Below are 26,659 nucleotides of genomic sequence, written 5' to 3' on the forward strand. Positions count from 1 at the left end.
TTGGCCTTTTCAGGGTTATAGAGCCTTTTGAGAATCAAATAAAAGCTATGGACCTTCTCTCCCATCTGAGTGCATAAATATCTGAAATTCTACACATAGTACAACATACAGATTCCACAACACAATCCTGTGATTCAGGTTAAGAATTCCAGCTGGAAACAAGAAAACATTACTGGGTCTTTAGCAACTATACAGTCAGGATTATTGTTTGTAAACAACAGAAACCTACATGAACTAACTTAATCAAAAGGAATTAATTTTAAAGTTATTAGGGAGCTCACAAAATCTATTAAGATTACAGATTTCTATTCTCTATTAGAGCTCGAGAACCCAGGTGGGGATGGGTCAGACGCCAAGGGAAACAGGCAGTGAGGACCATTGCCGAAGTCTCTCCACAAGTCTGGATATGACATTGTACTCTATAGATATTTTGTCAATGAACCCTGTGGCTATTAGACTCAAAGCCCAAGACCTAAGCATGTGCCAGGACACAGGATGAACTGAGGACGCTTGCTCACACTCAGGTGACAAGTGACCTGTGAGAGGCAAATCTGACCCCTCAGTTTCCACCATAGGAGGCAAGACCTCTCACCAGTGTGCATACAGCAACAGATTTCCCCAGGAAAGGGGCCTGGATGCCAAGTAGTTAAACTATGGCATCTGCCCCAGCAGCAGTGAAATACCACAGCTCTGTTAGCATTAAAGTCTTTTCTCCAGACCAGCCCCCCAGTTTCTCTCACATGATTGGATTTCAAGTCTCCTTCACTGATTACTTCTCTGAACACACGTTAGTCTGTGTATGCCCTTCTTAAAAGTGGTTCCCCCAGTTGGTCTGAGGAGTGCAAAGTAGAGCTGGACCATCATCTCCCTCATTCTCAATACAGTGAGTTTCTTCATGTAGCCTCACAGCGCCAAACTGAGTAAAGATCGTGTGGCAATGGAAGAACGCAGAGCACTGGTTTTCGAGCTAAGAAGTGATAAATATTTTGGGAATCAGACTTAACTTGGATAGAGACTTCATCTCAGGATAATTAATCAAAACAAAATACTTTCCCACTGTTTGGGTGGGGGGCTAAAAGCAGTTGTGGTTTTAGCCGTCTTTGCACAGTCATGGAGCTGCACGCTACTGGCCAATTTCTCTCCAAACACAAAGCTCCACTGGGCTAAACCAAGAGCTGGTTTCCAAGGACAGCCATCCAGAGGTGGGTGGGGTAGACCACTTCAGAACCCACTCCAGAGCCCTCTGTGTTCCTATGCAGCACAGTTGTAAGTCCCAGCTCTGAGGCATAGAATCTTTGGAGTATTTAAGGAGTAGAATGGAAAACCACTATACAGTCCTCATGGAAGTTGGACTGTGGTTTCAAATTTATTTTCCTAGTAATAATATTTTTCATAAATGTGAAGTTTCTGAAATGGTCAAACCCACAAAAAATAAACTGCTGTTTTCAGCCACATTAATGTCCCATTCCCATGCTGCAAAGACTAAATTAAATTAGCATTTTACATTTAAGGGGGAAAAAAGCTTTAACTACCTGCTTTTAAAAAGCAAAACCACTGATGAAAAAAATATATATGCACTTTCAACACAAACCTCATTAATCCACGGAAAACTACATTCCAAGAGGCACTTGTGAATATTTTCAAATCCACAGCATAATGCCATCTTGTCTGTACACAGTAACAGCGCCCGCACATGTTTATAGCTTCACTTTCTCAGATTTCCAGGAGCAGCAAAAGCCAGCCCTGTCTGTGTCATAATAAATTCTACTCCTCTATCTTGAAACCTTTGCTTCACTCTGCTGTGGTCACCATCACCTGCATTCTACTCTCTGGCAATATAGTAAGCTCCGGTTAACCCCTGGGCCACTCAAATGACGAGACCGAGTCCATCACTCCCTTCCTTTTCATTCTATACTCTACCTTCCTAGTTCAGATTCTTATCATCCCAGGTCTGAACACATACTCTACCTTCTCACAGGTCTCCCTCTCACCTCCTATCAACATGTATACAGCTGCCATAATAAACTTCCCAAATCATGTAACTATTTCATGTAGGTACTCTGAATGTGAGAAACAGGAGGACCATATTAACAAACAAGTATAGCAAATGTTTTAAAAGTACTTAGAATAGTGCTTGTCACATAGTTAAGTGTTCAATGTTAGTTACTGTTAATAATATCATTAATGTACATGAAGAGATTTTCTTAAAGGCTAGATATAACCACTCTCTAGCTGGACTTTGAGTGCCTTCTTCAATTGGCCTCCTACCCATTACTTCTCCATATGAATAGAAGAAAATTAATTTAACACATTTATTCATTTAGCAAACATTTGCTAGGTACCACAGGAATACAGAAATGCACAAAACAAGGACCCTTTTTCAAGGATACAAATGCTGCTGGAGGATGGTGCCTCATGACTCACATTTAGCTGCTGTGACTCTTTCAGGATTTATTTCTGGGAAATGCCATTATGGCAACTATTGTATGTGAACTCCATGTGATGCTACAAGAGCTGTTTCCAGCTGGCTTTCATAGCTGTAGGTCACCAGAGTCTATGGGGTTGCTGTTATTAGGAGAGTAGATGTCCCCTTCCTCCTTTCCTGAAGCATGCATGGTCTCCCTGAAGCTGATGGTCAATACACAAGGATGACCTTCCTAGAGGGAGGAAAATTTTCTTCTTTGGGAAAGATGATCGGAGTGTTTGACAGAGGAAAATGTTTAGTCTTGTTGGTCTAACTCTCTACCACATCTTCTACTGCTGGCCCTGCCCAAATCACATTAACTCAAGAAACTTGGGGAACTCAAGGGTTTGAAGGTACAGAGTATGAGAGGCGATCAAGCTCATAGGTTCATTCTGGGCCTGCCTCAGTCTAAGATGACCAAGTGTATTTAAGACTACTGCAGGGGTCAACTTGTCTTCAAAATGTACCTGCAGAATTTGTTTCATTTTAGCTCTTTTAAAACTCTCACACAAGTGAATGAAAATTCCAGAATTCTCTGGCTTTTGTGGCTCCAGAATGGCCTCAGGAGCCAGAAACAAGGCTCTGTGGGATAAGAGGGAGATTCTGAGCTCTGGCCTACCCGTCAGTGGCTCAGGCACCAACCAGTATACAGCACGTATCACAGCTGCGTACGTGATTCCTATACACTGGTACTGTTCTGCTGTTCCTACAGAAGTTGGGTTTTTAAGATGCCCATGTCTTTAAAATCAGACTTAATAGAGTATGTTTGCATTGCATTTTCAGTTCCTTAAATATCTGAAGAGGCAAGGTGAACCAGTGAATAGGGGTATATAACACACACATCTGAAAGAGGAAGAGGAAAACCCAGGAAGGAAGCCTCATCCCCAAGTAATTTGGGGTAACAGTTCAGCCCATTTCTTCCTAGAAATTAAAGAAGCTTTACTCCTGGCATGGTCCTGCCCTCTGCGGCCAGACAGCTGAGAAGTCAACAGGAGCTGAGGCACACAAAGGAGAGACTAGGCAGAGGGGGAAAGGAAAAAGACCTAAGTGAAAGCAAAGTTTCCCCATACTTGTCTTCCAGAACAACTAAAGCACATCTTTTATGCATAACAAAAATAGTTGTCTGACTTATTCTTTTATACTTTGTTTCATAAGAATCTATTACCTTGTAAAAATGAAAACAAAAGACAAAACTAAAGGACTCATTTTTATTTGGCCTTATTAGGAGTCCATCACACAGATTTTAAGGATTTCTGCTCAACCAATATCTCTAGAAAGGTCCTTTGGAGTTTCTTCTAGGCTCTTTACAGAAAACTTTTCTTCAAAATTCTTATAAGAACAACAATTGAATGTGTTGAAATCATAGAATTTAGTACCTGATATCTTATGAGCTATTTTTAAATCAATTTCCTTGATATTGAGAACACAACTGGAAATTGAAATTACTGACTGACTCCAAGTACCTTTATACTTCTCCATTAGATAAAAAATAAACTACTCTTCTTAGGCTTAACTGAGATAATCCATGAGGACTACACTTTTATCAAGTGAGAAAATTCCACAGCACTTCTCATGGCTCTTCTGTAACAGAAGAGCTCACGCACATTCTGGCCAAGTTGAGTTTGCTCCTTAGATTAAGCAAGCTACTGGATGCCACACAGCTTTACATCTTCTAAGGCAAAAGCACCAGAATGGGAAATAGCCAAAAGGAAACTCTTTAACCACAAGGTAACCTATCTTCATCACCTCTCTTTAGTTTCAAGACAAAACTAGAGCCAACAAAAATCAAAACTTTATATTACCTTCCTTACTTGGTACAGGATTGGTAAAGCCAGCTGATTAATACACTGAGATACAAAGTACTGGCAGCAAGAGTGTTGGATTAAATCAAAAGCCTGGGATTTGGGATCTGGCTCCAGCACTTACTACCTCTCTAGTTTTGTAACTACATGTAACTCTTATGACCTCAGTTTCCTCATCTGTGAAATGAGGATAACCATGTGCCCCAGGGTTACTGTGAGATTCAAATCAGATAATGAAGGTAAAGAGTAATGTATAAACCATAAACTAAATAAATAAGTTTTTTTGTTTGTTTGTTTTGTTTTGTTTTTTACTCTGTATGTCTTCCTAAAGAGCAGTCTATGCCAGTGCCTTATACTTGCTCAAAAGCCATGATTATCGCTCGTGACTTTGGAAATCACAGGATCCAAACAAATTAGTCAGCAACTGGACAGCACTCTGTCAGCATATGGTCATAGGCAAAGTTGGTAATCCAAGCAAGGAGATTCATGTCCATCCCAGCAGAATGCATCTAAGCAGCAGGGCCACCCAACCCGGAGCACCAGCTGAGCAGTCCCGAAAGGAATGCTCCCAGTAAATTCTCCCTTTCTTAAACCAGCACCCACACCACCTGACCCATTCTCTACCTCAGTTTCCATTTACTCCCTCACGGACTCCTCTGTTTAACCTCCAGTGTGTGTCCTTGACTTCGCTCCCATGGTAGATACATGCGCCCATCTCTCCTGGCTCTGACCACAGCTTCACCTTTTCCTCTGGGGTCACACCTTAGGAAACACCCTTCCCAAATCAGCCTGGCCCTGAGCTTCTAGAAACCCAAACATTATGCCACACCTTTAGATAATTCCTATCTGTGAGCATGGCCTGACAAATAATCCTTAAACTTTTTTCCTAACCAATAATACTTACATTTTTCCCTACCAGTCCTTAGTGATGGATTATAGCCATTCTAAACAATGTCTAAAGGATTTGAGAATTTTGCTTTGTGTGTGTATGTGTGTTTAACTTTAATGGTCTCTAAGGATTTCTAAATCTAATTATTGGAAATTTGGAAAAAGAAAATAACATGGGCCTTTGGAACGCTGGCTAGTTTAGCAGAGGCTGCAAGCCACAGTTTGACTGTAAACATCTCTCCTTGTACTCTCACCTCAAGGTCAGCATCTCCCAACTCACACTCATATCCACGTAAAGAAACAAAGGAATTTTGGCAGAAAGAGAACATTGGATTTCATATCCCTTTGAGAAAGGCGTGGATTTCCATGATGGGAAAATCAGTCCAAGTCAAAACTAAGCATGTTAAAGTGTAGGCATCTGGAATAAAGGGGTGGTGGCACTCTCCAGAGTCCCCTGCTGGGGGCACACGTCATCTGTGCCTCCACTCCTACAGTCTAAGGACAGTGCCACATTCAATAAGAATCATATTTTCTAAAGGGGTAATAGAAGTATTCATTTAAGGTCTTAGGCCAACCAAAGCACAAACTCAGAAGGAACAAGGCAAAGATATAAATGGATTTTGATTTCTAAAGTTAAAGCTGTGTGCCAAGAGAATTCAGCAGGAAATTTGGCTGAGGTTAGATGGCTGGATTCAGAGAGTAAATCAAGTGACATTAATCTAGGAGACTCTAGAATCCCACAGACTGATTTATGTTCATAGTTTTTTTTAAACTTACTTATTATGAAACCAAAAGAGGGAATCCTTTGAGGATGGTAGAATTACAAAATGGATTCATTCTATCAACATAGGTTTTGTTTGCACTCAATAAACCTAAGTAAATTATAGAAAGTCATGTAAGTGGGCCAGTAGGAAAGTTATTTTAGATAAAGAGGTAAGATTAAGTATTCATCATTTTTACAAAAACAATGAAATCATTATTCTTTAGCGGGACAAAACTTAAATATACACATAAATAGCAAGGCATATCCTATGATTAGCAAATTATCCTTTGTGTTTTCCAAGGTTTTCTGAGAAATTAACTTATTCCCAGAAATGCTTATTCGAAAGACGGGTGGAGGGTGGGGGAGACAGGCAGATGCAGAGAAAAAGGAACAGGGATACAGAGAAAGAACAGGCTTCAGACAGAGAAGGATACAGATAAGAATTATATTGAGTTTATATGATAGGTAGGAACTGTTTCAGAAAAGAGGAAAGGGCAGTGATGTTTAGGATTAAAGGTCCAGAAGGAAGACCAAGAGGCACTTAGTGAGTGGAATGGTTAAGCCAGGACAACACTGTCCAAATGGGCACGTATGGGCTCAAACAGGAGACAGGACAGAACAGAGTTAAGGCCAAATTGAGGAGAAATTTAATATCCACGTTAAAGAGTTTAGGCAATGAGGTAATGACGGGCCTCTGAAGGTTTCTGAACTAAAAAGTAACACCATGAAAAGACTGCTTTAAGAAGATTATTTGACAGTGAATATTCTCAATATCTATTAAGGTTTCTTTACCTCTTAACTAAAAATTCCAAAATCTAATTATATAGTTTGGGTCTTTATTTGCTCTATATCTTTACTTAGATGCCTTACCATATCACCAGAAACTCATAATCTTGCCTCCAAAATCATTTCCCATACTACATTCCCTAACTTTCCCAGCATCCATACGTCAGCCTTCCTTATCTTCTATTCCTTTTCTTCTTCCGTTTCTCTCCTCCCTCCTTCCCTTCCTTTCTAGACACAGGCAATCATCAATTCCAACTGAACTCTCCTTTATAGTCTTGAGAAATCTACTCATTGAGATATCCACCAACAATCCCCCATTTCAGGCATTTCTGCAATGGAGAGTAGAACTGGCATCCCTTTGGCCAGTATTTTTGGCATCCAACTCATACTGCACACTGTGCCTCTTGACACATGTTTTCAAATACCCCACACCTCGTGTTTCTGTCTTCCAGGCTCTACTCTTTGCCTGGAATGGCCGGTCACCTCTCTCAGCCTGGGAAGGCCATAACTTTCTTTTCAGATCCAGCTTAAATTCAAGGCACATTCTCTAGGCATTTAGTCACTCTCTCCTCCATACTCTCGGGACTCCTGATACTCTTATTAACAGTGGGTATTATTTACTGTGACTGTTCTGTGGCACTCCCCCCAGTTAGACACTAGGTCACTATAAAGTAGAGATCATATCCTGCTTACCTGTATCCCAGCATCCAGCATAATACCCAGCCCAGTGAAGTTAACACATATATTTGCTGAATTAAAGAAACTGGATGATGTCTTAAGTCAAAAAATAAAGACTATTTCCCTGGAAGCTCTCCCTATCCAAAGACCTACCCAACTTTGTCACTCAATAAACATGTTATTAAAACACTTACACACAGTATTTAACAAGGTGTTGGTGATCTGGGCCTATCTACAAACTCAACCTGATATATCACTCACCACTATGTACACTGTTTTCAAGAAACACTCAACCATCTGTAGTTCTCTGGACATCCTCTCTTACTCCTCCCTGCCTCTGTACCTGCTGTTTTACCTGCTTGGGAGTCTTTCCGACTGCCTGTCTACCTAGGAAATTTCTATTTATTCAACTTCTGTCTGGTTGCTGTCTCCTTAGTAAAACCGGCTCTGACTTCTTTCTTTTCTGATCTCCCTAGTCCCAAGAACACCTCCCTCACTGCACTCATTACTTTATGCTGGATCAGTTTTTTTCTTTATCTGTTTCCACTACTATTTTGCAAACTCCTTGAGTATCAAATCCTGTTGTGTTTATCTCTGTGTTCCCAATACTCAGCCTCAAGGCCTAGAGGAGGGGAAGGAGAGGAAAGAAAAATAACAGAAGTAGCTGACATTGAAAAGCACCTACATTACCAAGCATTGCTCCTAGCACATTACACTGACTTCTTCTTTAAGTACTTCTTCCTATTATGCCTATTTCATGGTAAAACTAAGATAACAGAAAGGTTAAGAATTTGCAAATCTAGTCCCAAAGGTAGTAAGTAAAGAAGCCGGAGATCTTAATCCAGGTGGTATGGCTATCCTTTGGTCTATTGCCTTTCTGCAATGGTGTCAGCAAACTTTCTCTGCCAAGGACCAGATAGCAAATATTTTAGGTTTTGTGAACTATTTAGACTCTGTCACAACTACTCAACTCTGCTGTTGCAGTGTAAAAGTAGCCATAGCCCATACATGGCTGTATTCCAGCAAGAGGCTATTTTACAAAAACAGGTGGTAAGTCTGATTAGGACTGTAGGCCAGTTTGTTCATCTAGAAATTCAATAAATGTTCATCAAATTAAATTGGATCTAATGATGTTGGAAACCAAAACCTTCTCCCTGCCCTCAAGGAAAACTTTTTCCCTTATTTTATCCTAAAGTCCTCAGCAGTTGCAGCCTTTAAGACTTCACTTGGCAGGCAAATCCACTGTAGCCACTCAAAAGCCAGTTTCAGAACTGAAGTCAATGGGATGGACATGGGGCCCTGATCTTTGTGCTAAGCTCCCACCCCTGAACTCCACCTCAAGAGACTATTGGATCTTAGCCAGATGTCCCTGCCCCCAGCAATGAAGTCTCACAAATAGATAACCTTTACTTCTAAGAAGAGAAGCCACTCCAAGGCTCTAGCCTGTACCTCCAACCCTTACCTGGCCTCCATCTGAGGTTTCTCATGTTATCAGTATAAATACAATATTACTGGAAACAGTAGGCAAACAGAAAAAACTTCCACACTTAAGTGGGCCACAAGTTTCAACCCTAAGCAGTGAAGACTTCTTGGTTTTCCAGAATGTTGTTCCACAGCAGTCATGAGCACTGCTCTAACCTAGATCTTTTTATGTAAGTAGTATAATAATCAGAAAAGTAGGTATAAAAAAAAAAGGATGAGAAAAAGAAGAGCTTGTTGAATTGTAAATTTTTCTCACTTCACCTCAGTGACATAAACCCCACCCTACAAAAGAACCATTTGAATTGACATATACACACTATTATATATAAAAGATAACTAATGAGAACCTACTGTATAGCCCAGGGAACTCTATTCAGTGCTCTGCAATGACCTATATGGGAATGGAGTCTAGAAGAGAGTGGATATATGTATATGTATGGCTGATTCGCTTTGCTGTACAGCAGGAACTAACACAACATTGTAAATCAAGTATACTCCAATAAAAAACATTAATTTGAATAAAAAGAACCATTTGCTTTATATTTCACAATATTTTGACATCCTATTGGAACTGAGCAGAACTCTGCAGTGCCCTCCTCCCCCCCATTACAAAACCAAGAAGTTAATGACTAGGACAATAGAGTCAGAGACTCAGTGTCTGATGTACATTCCTGAGTTGTTTTAGATACTATAACTGTCACCAGAGAAAACAGCTAACTGCATGGTGACCAGCTGTAGCCATGACATAAGCTACTCCAACTTGAGCAGTACTGAGTCTATGGCTAGCACAATTCCAAGAACTGGCCTCAAGAGAATGGGATTAACATTATTGCTCATAATAATCTATACCTTTGTGGGCATCAAAATAATTGTGGTTTGCTCTGCCTGTATATGTAAGCGGACAACTAAAAATTGTCAGCAAAGAGATGCTATAGGCCCATGATGACACCTTCCACTCTGAGAATACAGCACCCTATGTCAGCATGAAGAAAGTACAGAAGATAGACCTTCACCCCTAATCCCATAGAAATGGAATGATGTTCTGATAAGTGGGGATATGTAAGCAGCTCTTTGCAGGAAACCACCCTCAGCAGGAAGCCCCTGTTCTTGTCACTTTAGCAAAGTTATATTGTAACTAACTCTTAAACCAGGCAGGCCCATGCTCTACTCATCTCCAGCCCAAGCACACCTTTCGAATCTTTTAATCACACAAAACCCTGCCTAACTTGTTGGTTCTTTCCGATGATCAAAGTAGAAATGAAAAATAAGTAATTAGCAGATGACCAGATCTCTTTCCTAGCTTCCCCTTCAGTAATCTCCTGATCAAGCTGCGTGAACAAGATAACATCTAGAGGACGATCAGGAGGGGTCAACAAGCCTGCACACAAGCCTGCACGCAGTGAGGGATGGCAACAACTCTGACCCCCTATCTCAATGATTAACTGGGATTACTTTTCTGTTTCCCTTTAAAAGATTTCATGGCCTAGCAGAATCTTCGGACATTTTTTTTTTTCCTTTTTTTTTGGGGGGGGGTACGCGGGCCTCTCACTGTTGTGGCCTCTCCCCTTGCGGAGCACAGGCTCCGGACGCGCAGGCTCAGCGGCCATGGCTCACGGGCCCAGCCGCTCCGCGGCACGTGGGATCTTCCCAGACCGGGGCACGAACCCGTGTCCCCTGCATCGGCAGACGGACTCAACCACTGCGCCACCAGGGAAGCCCGGAGATGGTTTCTGAGGGACGCTTGAGTCCACCATTTCTCCAGATTGCCGGCATTCTGATTAAAGGCTCCTTTCCTTTCTACCAGCATTTGTGAGCACATAATTGATTTTGTAAGCAGCGAGCAGCGGGACGCCATTCGTTCCACAACACTATGAAGTACATGTCCTATTATCCATTATCTTCAAAACAGGCAATCACAGAACTAGAAACAAAGTATACCAACTGCATGACAAGGATCATATATGCTGCTCATGGCCACTCAGATCCAGAGAGGTTAGTATAATATCCTGATTTAATTCTAGTGAGAAATACTTTGTTGTTGAAATTCACCAAAGAAGGTAACATAACTTGTCCTAGGTGCTACAAGATGCTTCCCACCAGAAAAAAAAAATTTTAAACAGCAAAATAAACTATAAATGTACATTTAAAATATTACTAGATCATCACTTTGGTTTTTGACCCCTAAACTGAGTTGGGCTCACATTTGGAAAAGTGCATGATGCTGCCAGTGAATTTACCCTACCCACTGTAATTCTGTGGTTGCCATAGGCCAGAGAGGGAGAATTACAATGGTGAATTACGAACTTCTTGAGGGCAGGAAGTATGTATTATTCACCTTTGCCTCGCCAGAAAATCTGGCATATAGCAGACCAGGAAATGTTTGTTAATAAATGAATAAATGAATTTAATGAAGCCAAGAACCTAGATAATTAAGTTTGCCGAAACACACATTATCCAAATCCCCTCAAGCATGCTTCAAAATCAGTATAATCCATGGGGACATTGGAAACTTTCCATCTGTGAGTGGGGAAACAACCCATGCCCTTATTTTCTCCAGCAGACTCACCGTCTTGAGTGTTTGGACTCAGGATTTGGGTCTTGAGTTCCTGCAGGCTAATTCCCAGACACCTGCAGATCTCCTCAGGGCTATAGGGTTCAGAGTGAAGGGCATCTTCTGTGATCAACAACATTTCTTCCAGACTGACCCCCAGCTTGGCCTGCACCTCCTCCAGCCGCAATACTTCCTCCCATGGCAAGCATTTGTGCTTAGCCAGGAGCTGCAAGTTCAAACCAAGATAATGGTCAGTTTTCATTTCAGATATTGATATGCACTATTTTAATGAGCCAGATTCAACTTTAAGCTTTTTTGTTTCCATTCAACCTATCCACAATTCCCAACATTGCTTGAAAATGCACGCTCAGTTCAGATGTTTGAAATTAAACATGCTTGTGTGACACTCACAGGCTAGTTGAGTATTTTTCCTAAAAAAAACTAATCCCCCACTGATTTTTTTGCCTGTCACCACTTTCCCTCAGGGCTATTTCTTTGAATCATTTTGTCCTTTTGTCCCTATTCAGTTCATCCCCAATATACCACTCTCTATAAAGTCTACAGAAAACGATTTAAATCTCCCGTGATCTGGGTGCTGAGGTGGGCACTGCATGCCCGATTTCATTTGAGCACTTCCTGTTTACAACATGCCTCTTTGAAATGGCTAATGAATTTAAGTATCTGGGCGTTTGGAGTCAAGTCCCAGATTTTAAATGAAAACCTCATTGGTGACCTTACGAAACACCACTGCATTAGGTCATTGGTGGTAGTAGTATGTTTCTCCACCCTCAAGAAGAATTTGGCTTCCAGTTGCATCCTGAGGCACCCCCTCAGTCTACTGCAGAGGGTAAGATATAAACCAAACCTTTGTAACCTGGTCCACTCATGGGAACCGCACTCCAGAATGTGTGTCCCTCATTTTCCCCAAACCACCCTTCAGAGCAGGTGACAATCAAAACAGTGAAGGTATCTCTCACGCTGAGGTCTACAAAATTCATTCCCCAGGTGTGAGGACCGCAGGTGCAGACAGCACAAACAGCAAAAAGGAGCAAGCAAAAGAAGGTGAAATGTGCATCTGATTTACTCTTCTATTATGCTGATGATTTGATTTTCTTTCTTTTTGACAGGAAGCAGATTTACCAAAAGACCACTGTACTTGGTTAGGGCCACTCACTTCTGAAGAGTGTTAATAAAAGTAGTTCTTATATTCATTAATCCTCTTTTTAAAACTCTGGCTCATATATTTGAAAGGAGTTAATGATTTTAAGGCAGAACTGGTGAAAAAGACAATAGAATTACATTTTTCTGTTCAGTTATTTCCCAGAACATGGTACCATTTTTCAAGCAAGGATACAAGCTAAGACCTTTCTTCTGACCTTGTTTGCTTAGCACATTTAATGTTTATTAGCAGTGCTAGATTGACACCTCCATAGACTAACTCATTCATTCATTCAGCTCATTCATTCATGATCTCTATTCCAGTGTATTCCAAGAATAATTTCAGAAAACTTATAGACATACATAAAGCAAAAGAAAAACATACAATATATTTATTTTATACAGAAAAAGGGCTGAAGTGGATGATCTCCTAGAATTACACTTCCTCAAAACACAGATCCAAATCCAACTGAGGTAAACAATGAAGTTAACAGAAATAATTCACACTTGTATAGTGCTGTATGATTTAAGTGTGCTTTTTATTTCTTTTCAGCTTTGACAGCTCTGTGAGGTAGGTATTATTGCCCTATTTAAGAGATGAGAGTGACTTGCCCAAAGTCACCTAGCTAGTAAGAACAGAGCTGGAAATTTAACCCGTGTCCTGTACCTCTTTCTTGCTTCCCCAAGGCCATATTCTCAATGGGCTATGCTTGATATCTATGTCACACTACTCATTTTAGCTCAAATCACCACTCAAGTTTTAGAAATGGTTTCTAAATACAAACTAAGTTTTGTGTTAGAAGTGAACATTCCAGTGATTTATAACACTTTGATGGGTTCCTTCTAAAATAAGAAGGAAATGGAAAAAAAATCAAAGAATGACCCCCAAGGGATGAGAATGGGCTCTTCCTAAGAACCTTGCAGTAAACACCATCTCCCAGTTCCCAACCCTGACCTCATGTGAGCAAGTCACTTTGCCTCAGGCACTTGATCCCAGGAAACTGGCCCAGGACTCTGTGGGGAGAAAGTGTTCGAGGGTTGCCTGCTGCCTACAAAGCTGTTTTCAAAGGCAGCCTCCCAATGCACTTTTGTTCCACAAACAGAGGCACTGACATTCACTCTAGCAATATCCCAGTTTGCTGTTCGGCCCGCGTAGCTCTCAGCTGGAGGGTCCACACGGCCAATTGGGTGTGTATTTCAATTAAGAATGAAACCTACCACATGCCCTCAAGGACAGCTGCACAGCCAAGAGTTGCTGAGTAGTGCACTACATTGTAGGAGTAAAATCGGAAAGCTGCTTAAGCCCTTTAAAATTTGGCCCAGGAAACAGAAAAATGACTTGCAGATGAGGGAAGTGGGTGGGTAAGATCTGTTGCCCAAGACAGAACTTCATGAGGGAATTTGCCACTCACAGCCCTGTCGCCTGGCCCTACTTCACATTTGTGAAGCAGGGCTAGGAGTCAGGGCTATGGGTCATTTTGTGACAAGCTCCTCACTCAGCAGCAGGGTGGGGATATAAGAGAAAGCAGTTCTTTGTCAACATCTACCATTTTCTTTTCACCACTACAAACATTAGGTGTTTATTTCCAATTCCATTCCTCGGAGGTTCCTGAGCCTGACTGATGCTCTGTGGACAAGAAAGCAGGCAACAAATATTTTGTCCACAGTTATGGAAAGAGGTAGATAAATAGTGCTAGGACCCTGTCTTAGGTTGGTTTCTCTCGGAAGCAGGCCCTGAGACAAGAATTTAGGGGGAGAGAGTGATACAGAGAAGTGCTGGTAGAGGAGTGGAAAATGAGACAGGAAGAGAAGCCAAGATGGAGTGCAGTGATGTAAGAGGTGAAGCGGGGCCTGCTGGACCCTCTGCGACCTGTACGTATAAACCTCGGATGTGTCCTACGCATAGACAAGAAAGCTCAGATGTTTACCCGCTAACTCTCATCCACCACTGATTGAGGGCTGATTCCAAGGGTGCTAGCTCCCCAGACTTCCAGGCTGTCTCATGTGCAAACTCAGCATTCTCCTGTAGCTAGAAGACATCCTCAGTCTGAGAGGGTCTCTGGGGCTTCCATTAAGAGGGCGTGGTAGGAGAGTGCTAAGATACAGACTCTAACTCAGGAGCCTGTCTGTCAGAACCCACCTCTCTCTGACGTTCTCACTGCATTTTGCAGTATTAACAAGTCAACGGAAAAGTGTCATGTCTTTCTCCTCACCAGGTCAGCAAAGGATAAAATTTCAAATCCCTTCTCTGACAAGTTGTTTTCCACACAACAAAAGCGGCTGTGTTGTTGGTGGTTTGGGTTCTATAAATCACCCATGCTTATTTTTAAAATGTGAAGAAACACATAACAATTTGAAGTTTAAAAAGATTACAAAGTATAAAATAAATCACCTGTAATCATCCCAATAAGATAACCACCAATCTCCCATCTGATGGCCTATGGTACATTTTTTATGCATACTTCTTACATACGTACACACATATAGTTTGACATAAATGGGATCATACATAACTGTTTTTATTGTGGATACTTTTTTTTTCTTTTTTTTTTTTGGCTTATCTCCCCCTCACCCTCCTCCACTTCATGGAGCTGTTCCACAGTGACTTCGTGCCCATGTTCCACTCATAACCATCATGAACACATTCACAATGGTGACCTTCCCCAGTGCTGGTCATCCCCACTCTCCACGTTCTCCATATTAGTTTGCAGGCCACAGAATAAATCTGCACAACTGTGCAGAATGACTCTACTACAATCCTCACCTCACCCTCAGCACAGCCTGTCTTTTTTCTAAGGCATCCCCAAGCATGGTGCTCCGGATTTCATGCACACCTAACTCCTAAGGGGCACAATGGAAAGAGCAGGGCTAAAGGGAGACCCGGACTCCTGCACTTAACTTAAAACAAGTCACAGCCTACCTTGGCTGGAAATTCCCAGTTTGTAAAATGGGACACCTAATGGCTACCGCACAAGATACAGTGAAGATTAAATAAGATAATGCCTCTCTAGCTAGTTCATTCCCACATGACACTTTTCCTACGCCTTCAAACGTATACAGGTGTTTCCTGTCATAAAGTTCTTATTCCTAAAGCTACTGCTCTTAATTCCTCCTTCTCTTTTACTGTCCGACAACTAGAATCAGTGACCCATAGTCACCGCTTCTGGGCCCTCAGTGGCCACTCTAACTATTGAATATGGCCTCCCAAAGGTCCTTCTTATTTCCAGAACCACTTCTAAAGCCACGGGATTTCTCTCAGTCCTCTAATTCCTTAATGAATCAGTGGCTGCCAGCACTCCTCACTAATTAGCTTCTTTAGATTCCCTGTTGTACTGGCCTGTGTAGCCCTGAATTTTCCCAGTTTCCCTCTCACCTCTCTGGTCCTTACATTTCCACCCATGACTCAGTTCTCTCCTTTCATTATTATTGAAGCCATCTCCCAAATTTAACCCCCGGCCTTCTGCTCTGCTCTCGCCACATTCTCTCCCTCAGCAAACTGAACTCAGTCCTTGGTTTCAACTATTATCTCAAAATAGTTGAAAGACTATTGTCCAAGCCAAGAGAAACATTCCAACCTCAAATTTCTAACCACTTATAAGAAAATTCCATGGGGAAGTATATCATCACCTCCCACTTTCATATCACCTTCCATCCTATCTTCCCCATATCTATGAGTGGCAGCACTATGCTTTCCACCCATCATTTCAGCTTAAAACTACAGCCCTTTTCGACTCAACACTTAGCCTTCACCTGCGCATGTCTGCATGCCATGCATGTTCACTGCAGTGTATGAAGCACTCACGGCTCCTGACTGCATGGAGCTCAGAGTCAACCTGAGAAGACAGGCATCAATTAATAATCATATAGTGAAGAACTTACTCCATTTGTGATAAACTACTATAATGGAAAAATACAGGATGTGGCAAGAGCATATAATGGAAGTGGGGAGGGTGGTCATTCCTCAGCGTAATGGCATTTAAGCCAAAAGGAAGACAGAAACCCAATCACAGAGAGCCTTATACCCGACCCTTTACTAGGTCCTGTCAGAGCTTCTTTCGTATCCCTCTCGTTATCCCATCCCCAGTGACACTTTAAGACCCACTTCTCTTCAACCAAACAAAAGTTCCTGCTGCCAGCTTAATATTTCTAGAATACCTTGCTAACATTTGCACTTCCAGGACCAAGCCTGGGTGATCCTCAGCACAGCACTCAAGGTCCTGCTACACCTGGTTCCACTATTCCCCAGTGTGTGCGTGCTCTGCCCTGCAGCCAGGACTCACCGTCCTGGGATACTCCACACCAGCATCCTGGCAGAGTGAGCTCGACTAAATCAATAGGCTGAGTGAAATTGGCTACATTCCTGGGTGTTTGGTTTTTCTCCACTCAAATTCAAGAAAACTGCAGAAGACTTGAGGATATTATACGCACTCCTCCTCACCAGACAAAGAATAAGCTCCATATTGACCACTAAGTGGCAGGAGCTAAAAAAAAAACAAAAAACTGGATGAGTGATGGCCGCTAACCAGACACGCTCTGTAAAAAATCACACTGTAAATTTTCCTTGAAGTGTCAAAGGACCACATGAAACCCTCTCCTTCATTGCTTCACATGTTGCCACAAGGAGCTCAGGGTATGTAAAATGCAACAGCATAATTTCCCTTCCCTTTTTGACTTCCCATAATAATTATTATCAGCATCACACATTTTATCCCTCAATATAATTAAGGGCTACTATTTTTTATAGATATAAGGCAATTCTGGAAAAGTTTTTTTTTTTTAATTTGTTTATTTTTGGCTGCGTTGGGTCTTCGTTGTTGTGCGCGGGATTTCTCTAGTTGTGGCAAGCGGGGGCTACTCTTCGTTGTGGTGCACGGACTTCTCATTGCAGTGGCTTCTCTTGTTGCGGAGCACGGGCTCTAGGAACGTAGGCTCAGTAGTTGTGGCTCGCAGGCTCTAGAGCACAGGCTCAGTAGTTGTGGCGCATGGGGTTGGTTGCTCCGTGGCATCTGGGATCCTCCCAGACCAGGGCTCCAAACCTCTCTCCTGCATTGGCAGGCAGATTCCTAACCACTGTACCACCAGGGAAGTCCCCCAATTCTGGAAAAGTTTAAGCCACTGAATATGTATAAAATACGAAAAATTTTGTGCTCATTAAAGATTTCTGGCTACTTTGTTAATTTAAGAACATAAAAATATGCTTCACTTAAAAGAATCATTTGGTGGTGTGATGAACTGGGAGACTGGGATTGACATATATACACTAATATGTATAAAATGGATAACTAATAAGAACCTGCTGTAGAAAACAATGAAATAAAATTCAAAAAAAAATCATTTACGCAAATAATAATTATAAATCTCTATTGTGTTTGCCTTGAAATGTTTTAAATTTTAGTTCAAATGCCTCTGCAAGACCTGACTTTTAATGAATCTGCATTAATTAGTTTGGGGAAGCTGTTAGAAAGAGAGGAGCAGGGAGGAAGAGAGAGAGAGGGAGAGAAAGGAGACTTAAGAACAGAAGAAATTATCAACATTAAAGCAAAACAAAGAAAAATCATCTTCATTGGTTTAGTGTACTTCCCTGTGCTACGCAGATACAAAAGGTACTCATTTTTCAAAAGGTACCTTGGGGAAATAGGAGGAGAGGAAAAATAAGTGTTATTTATTACAATTTTGCCATGTGGAGCTCTACTTAATCAGAATCATTTTCAAAACTATCCTGAGGGCTTCCTTGGTGGCACAGTGGTTGAGAGCCCGCCTGCTGATGCAGGGGACACGGGTTCGTGCCCCGGTCCGGGAAGATCCCACATGCCGCGGAGCGGCTGGGCCTGTGAGCCATGGCCACTGAGCCTGCGCGTCCGGAGCCTGTGCTCCGCAACAGGAGAGGCCACAACAGTGAGAGGCCCGCGTACCATCCTGATCTGTCATTTCTCCACTAACACTTCATTTTTATTGTCTGAAAGCAGCAAGTTTATTCAGATTAAGACAAGCTTCTTTACTTTTTTACATGAGAGTTTATTTCCTGATTTAATGAGACCATTTCCAAACAAAAATTGTATTCATTCACACGTTGCTGAAAACGGAAGAATGGCACCATACTGTAATTAAAATAAGGTTAGCAGAATTCCAGCCTATATTCCCTAGGCAAGAGCATATTCTTGGCATCAAGATCTATCTGCAGAGCCTATATTAGCAGTTTTATCTTTATTTCCCTTTTGTATATAACCTTGGATTCTCATGATTTGCAGCAACGTGATTTAGAAAACATTCTGCATCTTGATAAAGCCTTTCAATTTTCTTTCTTCCATATTTCAAAAGAGAGACAAATTCAGAGTACTTAAAATAATGTGTTTTATCTACATCAGTTGGGAGGAGTGTGTGGCAAAAAGCCAATTTCACCTCTAAAATGCACATGGAGTTATACAGTTAAACTCAGAAGACAGCCTCAAGAACAAAAGGTTCTGCAGCGGATTAAGGTTTTCAGCTACTGCTCCAGAAAGAGAAGCCCTTTTTCTAGTTAACTCCCAAAAGACACCTCCCTCTCCCATCCTGACAACTTTCACTACAGAGCTTCAGCACCACAATTTTATTTCTCATTTTCTTCTTGCATCTTTGGAAAAGCATCATTACAATATGAACCCATTTTACACATCTCATACTTGTTTTGGCTCACCTATGGGTCTCATAGATGATATCTAATTTCGTGATAAAACTCTGAAAACAATGTTGTGTATGTTTGAGGTCTCCTCAGGAAGGCAGCACTTACTTATATACATCAAATAAAAAGTCAACAAGAATAAGCCCTTAAACAGGTAAGACACTAATTTCTTCCATCTCCTGAAAGAAGAAGTTTGCCCTAAGAGGGAAAAATATTCACTGAAGCCTTTGACATTGAAAAGTTTACTGCACTACTTCTTCTCATATATGCACTGATCAGAAGAGTTTAATATTGAAATATTTCTTTCATAGAATTTTTAGAAATTATCTGAATAAGTAAATTGCATATTTAAAACACTTAAATCATGATTAAAAAAAGGTTTAACACTAAAATTTTCCAGAAAACAAAAAAAAACCTTTAATTTTCTGGCTCATCAATTCCCAACTTCAGGGGATGGGAGTAAGGGGCAAAGTGGTATGTCAGCCCAAGGGATAACTACACCTTACACAGCTCCATGGTAGCTAGTCCAGTGCTGGGCACACTCTATGCACTTGTAAAAAATTGTGAAATTGAGCAAAATAAATATGACAGGGCAGGTAACCCAGGGAATAGTTATTCATTTATTCAACACATGTTTACCCTGTGCCTACTTCAGCCTAAGCACTATACCAGGCCTTAGGGATATAAGAGTTAACAAGATGGACAGTCTTGGCCCTCAGGTAAAATCAAGTCAGAAAGAAGAGACGGACATCAAACAACTGTGATAAGTATCATACCCGAGAGGTGCAAGTGCTATGAAATACAAAGAGAGCCCCACCTTAGTCTGGGAGTAAGGAAGTCAAGGAAGGCTTTCCTGAGGGACACTTAGGCTGAGACTTCATAGAGGGCTGGGGCGAGAGCATTCTGGGCATGTACAAAGTCCCTGCGGTGAGAATGAGCATCATGGCTAGAGTGTAATGGGACTGAGGGATGCTAAGAGAGGAAGAGGATGAGGCACACATCGGATCTTGCAGTTCTCTCCAGGAAGTGATAAGGACTTTTGACTTTATTCCAATGAAATGGAAAGCTTTTGAAAGGTGTTAAGCAGGGGAACGACCTGATCTGATTTAAATTTGTAAACCATCATTGTATCTGCTATTTGAAGGATGACTGGGAGAAAGCATGGTAGAGCTCCTGACCAAGATTCTACTCCCCAGCTCCCAGCCTCAGTTCTCTCCAACTTTTAAATCGTAACATGTGCCATTCTAGATCTTACATAACATTTAATTTCTGTGCCACTTTTTAGAGCACCTGTTTACATACCACCTGATCAAATACTAACCATTTCCTATTTCAAATCCCCCTAACCTTTACTCTCTACTCTCTGTTCTTATGTCCTGTATCCTTTTGTATATCTTCATGCCAAGTGTACAACAGGTATTCCGTGAATACTTCCTAAGTAGATTTAAGGCTTGACTAGCAAGTGTCTTTTAAGCTGTGGAACGGAGAACTGCCAAGACTCCCTTCTGGTGTGCATTTCCCTCGTAGACACCAAGCCTGTATTTTTAGAAGGAACAGTGATGGCCAATGGTGCATGTGAGAGGACTGAGGGTTGAGGCTATCATCACTTTTGTCGAAGAAACAAGATTAGTTATGGTCACCTCCTATCAATCACCCCAACTATCTTTCTCCACCCGTCGAACTAACCCATGGCCTGTACTATACAGATATAAGTTGAGCTGTCCTCTTCTCCCCATTGCCACCCTAGAAGACTCAACTGTGAAGTTCACACAGTTTCCAAATAGCTAGAGGTTGCAAGGCACACCTCTATGTTTATTTATCTCCTGAGTTTGAAGTCAAATTTCTCTGTACTAAAAAACTTCAGTTAGAACATTGCTGCAGTCAGAATATTGCCCTAAATTTTAGGGAAAGAGACAAAATAATAGGGAACAAAAAGAAAAAGAACAAGAGAAAGACTACTTCAAGTTTCACTAGTTTGCCAAGTTCATACCTTTGCAGCCAGCCAACACTCCATCACCCTGATGTTGAAATGAGAAGTTGCTGCTTTATTCATTTCCACACAACTGTTGGCAATCACAAACACTGCTCCACTTGGGAGTTTCACATCAGTTGCCCTCAGAGGACTAAATTCTATCAACTTGGCCTATTGAGAAAAAAAATGACAGGTGAGATATAATGCTTTAGAATTCAGGAAATGTTTAACCATTTATGCATTTATTTACCTTAGTAAACATTTTTCCCAAAAATGCATCCATTTATTCATTCAAATATTATCTACCAACTTCCAGGCACTGTACTAGGCACTGGAGATACAAGAGTGAACAGGACAGACACTGTCCCTGCCCTCATAGAGATTACAATCTAGTGGGAAAGGCAGTCAAGCAGTCAAATACACTGCCGGGTTGTGTTAAAAGGGTAGCAAAGCACAGGGCACTATACAGAAACACAGTTGTAGCACCTGATCAGATATAGCCTAGTGTAGGCGCCTCTGAAAAAAAGGGAAATCTAAACTGAGACTTAAAGGATGAGCAAAAGTAGGACAGACAGAGGGTTTCTTTACCCAAATAGGATGTCAAGAAGAGGGAAGAGTATAAGCAAGTTCACAGGTGAAAAATAATATGAGATGTTAATAGAGTTTGGGGTATTGCAATTTAGCTGGAGCTTAGTGTATGAGGGATGAGGCATGGTGAGAGGATAGAACTGAGCGGAGGGCAGGTAAAGCAGGGGTCAGATCATGAAGTACTTTGCAAGCCCAAAGAATTTGGACTTTGTTCAGACTCTACAGCTAACTTATGTTAACACAGGACTCTTGCCACCATGTCTGCTTGTCAGGTCTCACCCAAAAGACCCAGAGTATTTTCTTAGCATTAAACCAAATTTCCTCATGCCTCCTGTCTTTGGCTTAGGGGAATCAACAACAAATACTCTTAATAAGAAGAGATCCAGGTATTCTTGGAAAATAGCCAAACCTGTAGGACTCCGATGGAAAACTAAGAAAAGACTTTAAAGAAATGTCTGTTTCTATTTTGGAAATGGTCAGTTTATGGCAACTATGAAAACCTCTGCTCTGTCTATGGGAGCTGATAACCAAGGGGAAGTGGTATTGGCTAAGGAATTCATTCCTGGCTTCCTGTCAACATTCTTTTCCCTACCACTAAAGCCCCAAAAATGTTGACAGAGAAAAATGATACCATAGAGTAAATTACAAAAAAGAGGACTAGTGAATATATGTGGTAAGAGAACTAACATTGGGGTTTAAAACCAACAGGAGATTATGAAAATGCCATGAGATGAAATGATTTGGGACAAGAGCGAGAAAAGAGGTCCCAATAACTAGGGAGTTGAGAAATCGCATACTAACAATGAATTAGAAGGAGGGGGAAAAAAAAAACCTAGACGCCTGAGGTATGATTCTGGAAGCTTAAGGGAGAGGTGATCGACATGAAACAGAGTCAGTGAACTGGTGATAGCCTTGAATTACAAAGCAGTTGAGAAATACCATCCTACAATAGAGCCTAATAGAATAAGCTGCCCAGAAAGAAAAAGCGCTCTGGGGATCTCAAGGCCTTCCTCTCTGGGTGAGCATTCCCTGGTGGATATTTCCAAATAGCTCAATGCCACCTACAGTTCCTTCTTCTGCAAGAAATGATATGGACTGGTCCATCCCTCCTCCTTCAGTGCCAATGTAATGCTCACTCTTGGCGCAGATTTCTGCAAGTTCCACCTGGAAAAGTAAAAATTGATTTGCACTGTGAGTATATCATAATCTATTGCTCATTCATTTCCTACTTCAGACATGACATACGGGTTTGAATTCCAGTGCAGCTCTGATCAACTGATAGTAGCTGCCTGCAGCATTGGGTTAACAAGAACTCCAAGACTACCATTAAGCTCAATAGGAAAACATACAAAGATCAATTAATGTCTGCTATGAGTTGGAATGAGATATTGACTGTGCATGTTGTGTACAGTCTCGTCCCGCAGTACCCATAGGAGATTCGTTCCAGGACTCCACGGGATACCAAAATCTGAGGATGCTCAAGTTCCTTATATAATATGGCAAAGTACTTGCACGTAACCTATGCACATCCTCTCATATAATTTAGATAATCTCTAGATTACTTATAATACTTAATACAATGTAAATACTATGTAAATAGTTGTGAATACAATGTGAATGCCGCGTAAATAGTTGCCAGTGTGCAGCAAATTCTAGTTTTGCTTTTTGCAACTTTCTGGACTATTTTTTGGAATATTTTTGATCCATGGTTGGTTGAATCTGCAGATGCAGAACCTGAAGACATAAGGAGGGCCGACTGTATTTGCTATCCCTAAAAGACTCCACAGGGCAAGCAGTTTCTCCCATCTTTCTATTTGCTCCATTCCCTCTCTAGACTGGCATCACCAAAAATCTCATATGGGCACTCATTCATTTCTGCCTCAGCTTTCTTTGTCTCCCAACAGTGGACTACTCCACAGTCTCCCCACAGCCAAAGTGAGGTCATCCAACCTTATTTTTCAGTCCAAAAGTAATGCTGCCTCTGTGGCTTTTCCATTAAATGTAAGAATCAGAACTAGTGTCATCTCATCAGACACACCTTCCTCCAATCAAGATGAAGAGGCCCAATACATTAACACATTTCTAATCCAAACTGAAAATGTCAAAATATCTTTTTTTTTTTTTTTTTTTGCGGTACGCGGGCCTCTCACTGTTGTGGCCTCTCCCGTTGCAGAGCACAGGCTCCGGACGCTCAGGCTCAGCGGCCATGGCTCACGGGCCCAGCCGCTCCGCGGCATGTGGAATCTTCCCGGACCGGGGCACGAACCCGCGTCCCCTGCATCGGCAGGCGGACTCTCAACCACTGCGCCACCAGGGAAGCCCCTCAAAATATCTATTTAAGAATCTTCTATGGCTTCCTATTCCTTCCATGGCTTCTTATTTCCTAGAAATAAGTTCAAATTCCTCAACCTGGCATTTCAAAACTTTCCAAAATGTGCAACCAATTTACACATGAAATCATATTATCTACCACTCTTTTCCAATTATATTTGTCTCCATGACCATCTCACACATTTATGTAACCTGGTATTATTTCCTGTCTTCTCTCATATAAATCCTATTGCCATTCAATATCCGGCTTATTGGCTACCTACTATGGGTAAGTCCACTCAAATCTTCCTCCATCACACAGTCTTCCTCAAATACTGCTCCCACTATGGCATCATGCTTCTCTAAACCCTCACAACACTAACAGTATCATCCACTTACCCTACTATTCATTCATTCATTCATTTTTTTTTTCTTCTAAGACTTGATTCAAGCCTTTATTTCTTACCTGTTTTACTGGAAGATCCCCCTAGAGTGATCATTCTGAAGCACTGATATAATCATCTCTTGCTCTCTTGGTTGCCAGTGCCTTGACGATCATACTTCTCATTGTGGTACACACCATCTCTAATGACTTATTCCTTGCTCACACCTCCATCCTGCTCTCCCACCACTAACCCCATAAACCCTAGGCTCAGACCACTGGAAAAATGCTGTTCCTCGTCACCCCCAGGCTTTCTCAGTGCCTTTAAAACTGTTATTTCCTGTCCTCCTCACTCAGTACTCCTCTCTCCAGCATCCCCCACTCGTCATCAGGATTGTCCCAAGTGTCACCTCTCCCTTGGAGCCCTCACCACCGCCCGAAGGCCCACACACTCCACATAATCCCTCTTCTGTGCTCCCTGTATATAACTTTATGCTCATTTACCAAACCATGCTTTAAGTGTGGCCTTCCTTGTGTGTTTATCCATCAGTCTATGAGAGCCCATGCAGTGCCCAGACCAGAGCCCACTTAACTAATAAGACTGAATCACAGTGTTCATTATTGCTCTTTAATAGCGTCAGGTTTCAATCACATCTATTTACCCCAGAAAACTGTCAGTCCTGTGAGAAACAGATAAAATAGGTGTTTTTTGGTGTCCCCTACCTCACACAATGCCAAGCACATAGTAAATACTCAATAAACACCCGCTGCTTTCACTTTCTGAGAATAGCTGCCCAAACATCATTTGATAGATCCTGTAAGTGTCATATTCCTTGTTGGATTCACTAACATTAATTTTGCCTCATGACACGAGGTAAGCTTGGTATTTTGACGTAATGGGCATTGTGCGTGGCCTAATGAACACACCAGAACCAGCAACCTTCCATAATAGGCACATTAAAAATAAATTAGTAACCAAAAGGTCAAAACACTTGGATTTTAAAATGTAAAGAAACAATATACCCAGGAGAAGAAGTCCATGCACGATTCATGAGGAATGAGGAGACCTGGGCCCCTACGTAACTGTGACAATGGCCAGTGTGAAAAGTCACCTCCCCACAACAGCAGTAACAGTCATACTTACATGCTAAGTACCTGGCATTATCTCTCCTTTAGGCCTCCAAACAACTCTCTGCTTATCCTTATTATACACATGAGGAAAATGGGACTTGGAGACATAAACAGTGGAGAAGCCAGGATTTGAACCTCATCTGCCTGACTCCAAAGTTTGTGTTCTTTTCACACTGGACTTTTATTACTCCCCTACCCACCGCCAAATAATATAACCAAATAACATAGCCTATTTTTTTCACTACCTCAGAGGGATGTGAAATGACAAATGAGATCACCAAAATTTAAGTATTCTCCCTCTTAAGAGGAAAGAAACTAAGGCATTGAGAAGTATATGCCTATTAATTGTTTTTAAAAACCTCTGAATGTGTGGCAACAACTGTATACTTTAACAGAAACATGTTAATTTTTCCAGACTACCTATCTCCATGAAATTCAGAGGGACCCCAGGAGTCCCCAGCATCTCTGTGTCAAGGAGAGTCCATCTGCAGGGCTGCAGACATCCCTATACTTTGCTGATACCTCTCATGCTGAATTCTGACATGTGGATCTCATTACTGGACAGACAATAACCATGAGTTTTAAATGGAGGAAACAAAAAGAAAATGAAGATAAGAAAGTTGAAAGCTGAAAGAAATGATGACTCATTTTACAGTCCCCCCAGAATGCATGAGGAATTCAGTGGTAAATATAGAGGAAAGAAACTAGTACCAGAAGCTTCCAAATCTTGATTAAAGCCCCAACCCTCCTGCCAACTAGCTAGGTGACCTTAGATAGATTGCCTAACTTTTCTGAGTTTCCATTTCTTCATATACTATTAATAACAATAATAGTTTTCACAGTTAGAATTTATTGACTACTTACTATATGCCAGGTACTGTTCCAATTGCTTTATATGAATTATTCATTTACTTCTCACAATGACCCTATAAGATAGGTATCTCCTCCTCATTTTACAGACAAGGAAACTGAGTGGGTTTATTAGCTGAGACTAGGCTAGTAATTACTAAAGCTGAAATTCAAACCCCACTTGTCTAACCCCAGAG

At 41.4% G+C, this 26,659-nt stretch overlaps 1 protein-coding gene across 4 annotated transcripts in view; it reads right to left on the bottom strand.

Moving 5' to 3' along the window:
* The window catches only part of GALK2 (galactokinase 2), a 136,362-nt gene that overhangs the window by 29,238 nt on the left and 80,465 nt on the right, over window positions 1–26,659 (bottom strand). For all 4 annotated transcript variants that reach the window (XM_081229394.1, XM_081229392.1, XM_081229393.1 and 1 more), the window contains 3 exons: window positions 22,856–22,954; window positions 21,221–21,373; window positions 11,430–11,640 (listed from right to left, as the gene is read on the bottom strand). In XM_081229394.1, coding sequence (XP_081085520.1) covers window positions 11,430–11,640; window positions 21,221–21,373; window positions 22,856–22,954 — 463 coding nt within the window. The remainder of the gene's footprint in view (window positions 1–11,429; window positions 11,641–21,220; window positions 21,374–22,855; window positions 22,955–26,659) is intronic.

The sequence above is a fragment of the Mesoplodon bidens genome (assembly GCF_964165515.1).
Source record: "Mesoplodon bidens genome assembly, chromosome: 3".
Taxonomy (NCBI): domain Eukaryota; kingdom Metazoa; phylum Chordata; class Mammalia; order Artiodactyla; family Ziphiidae; genus Mesoplodon; species Mesoplodon bidens.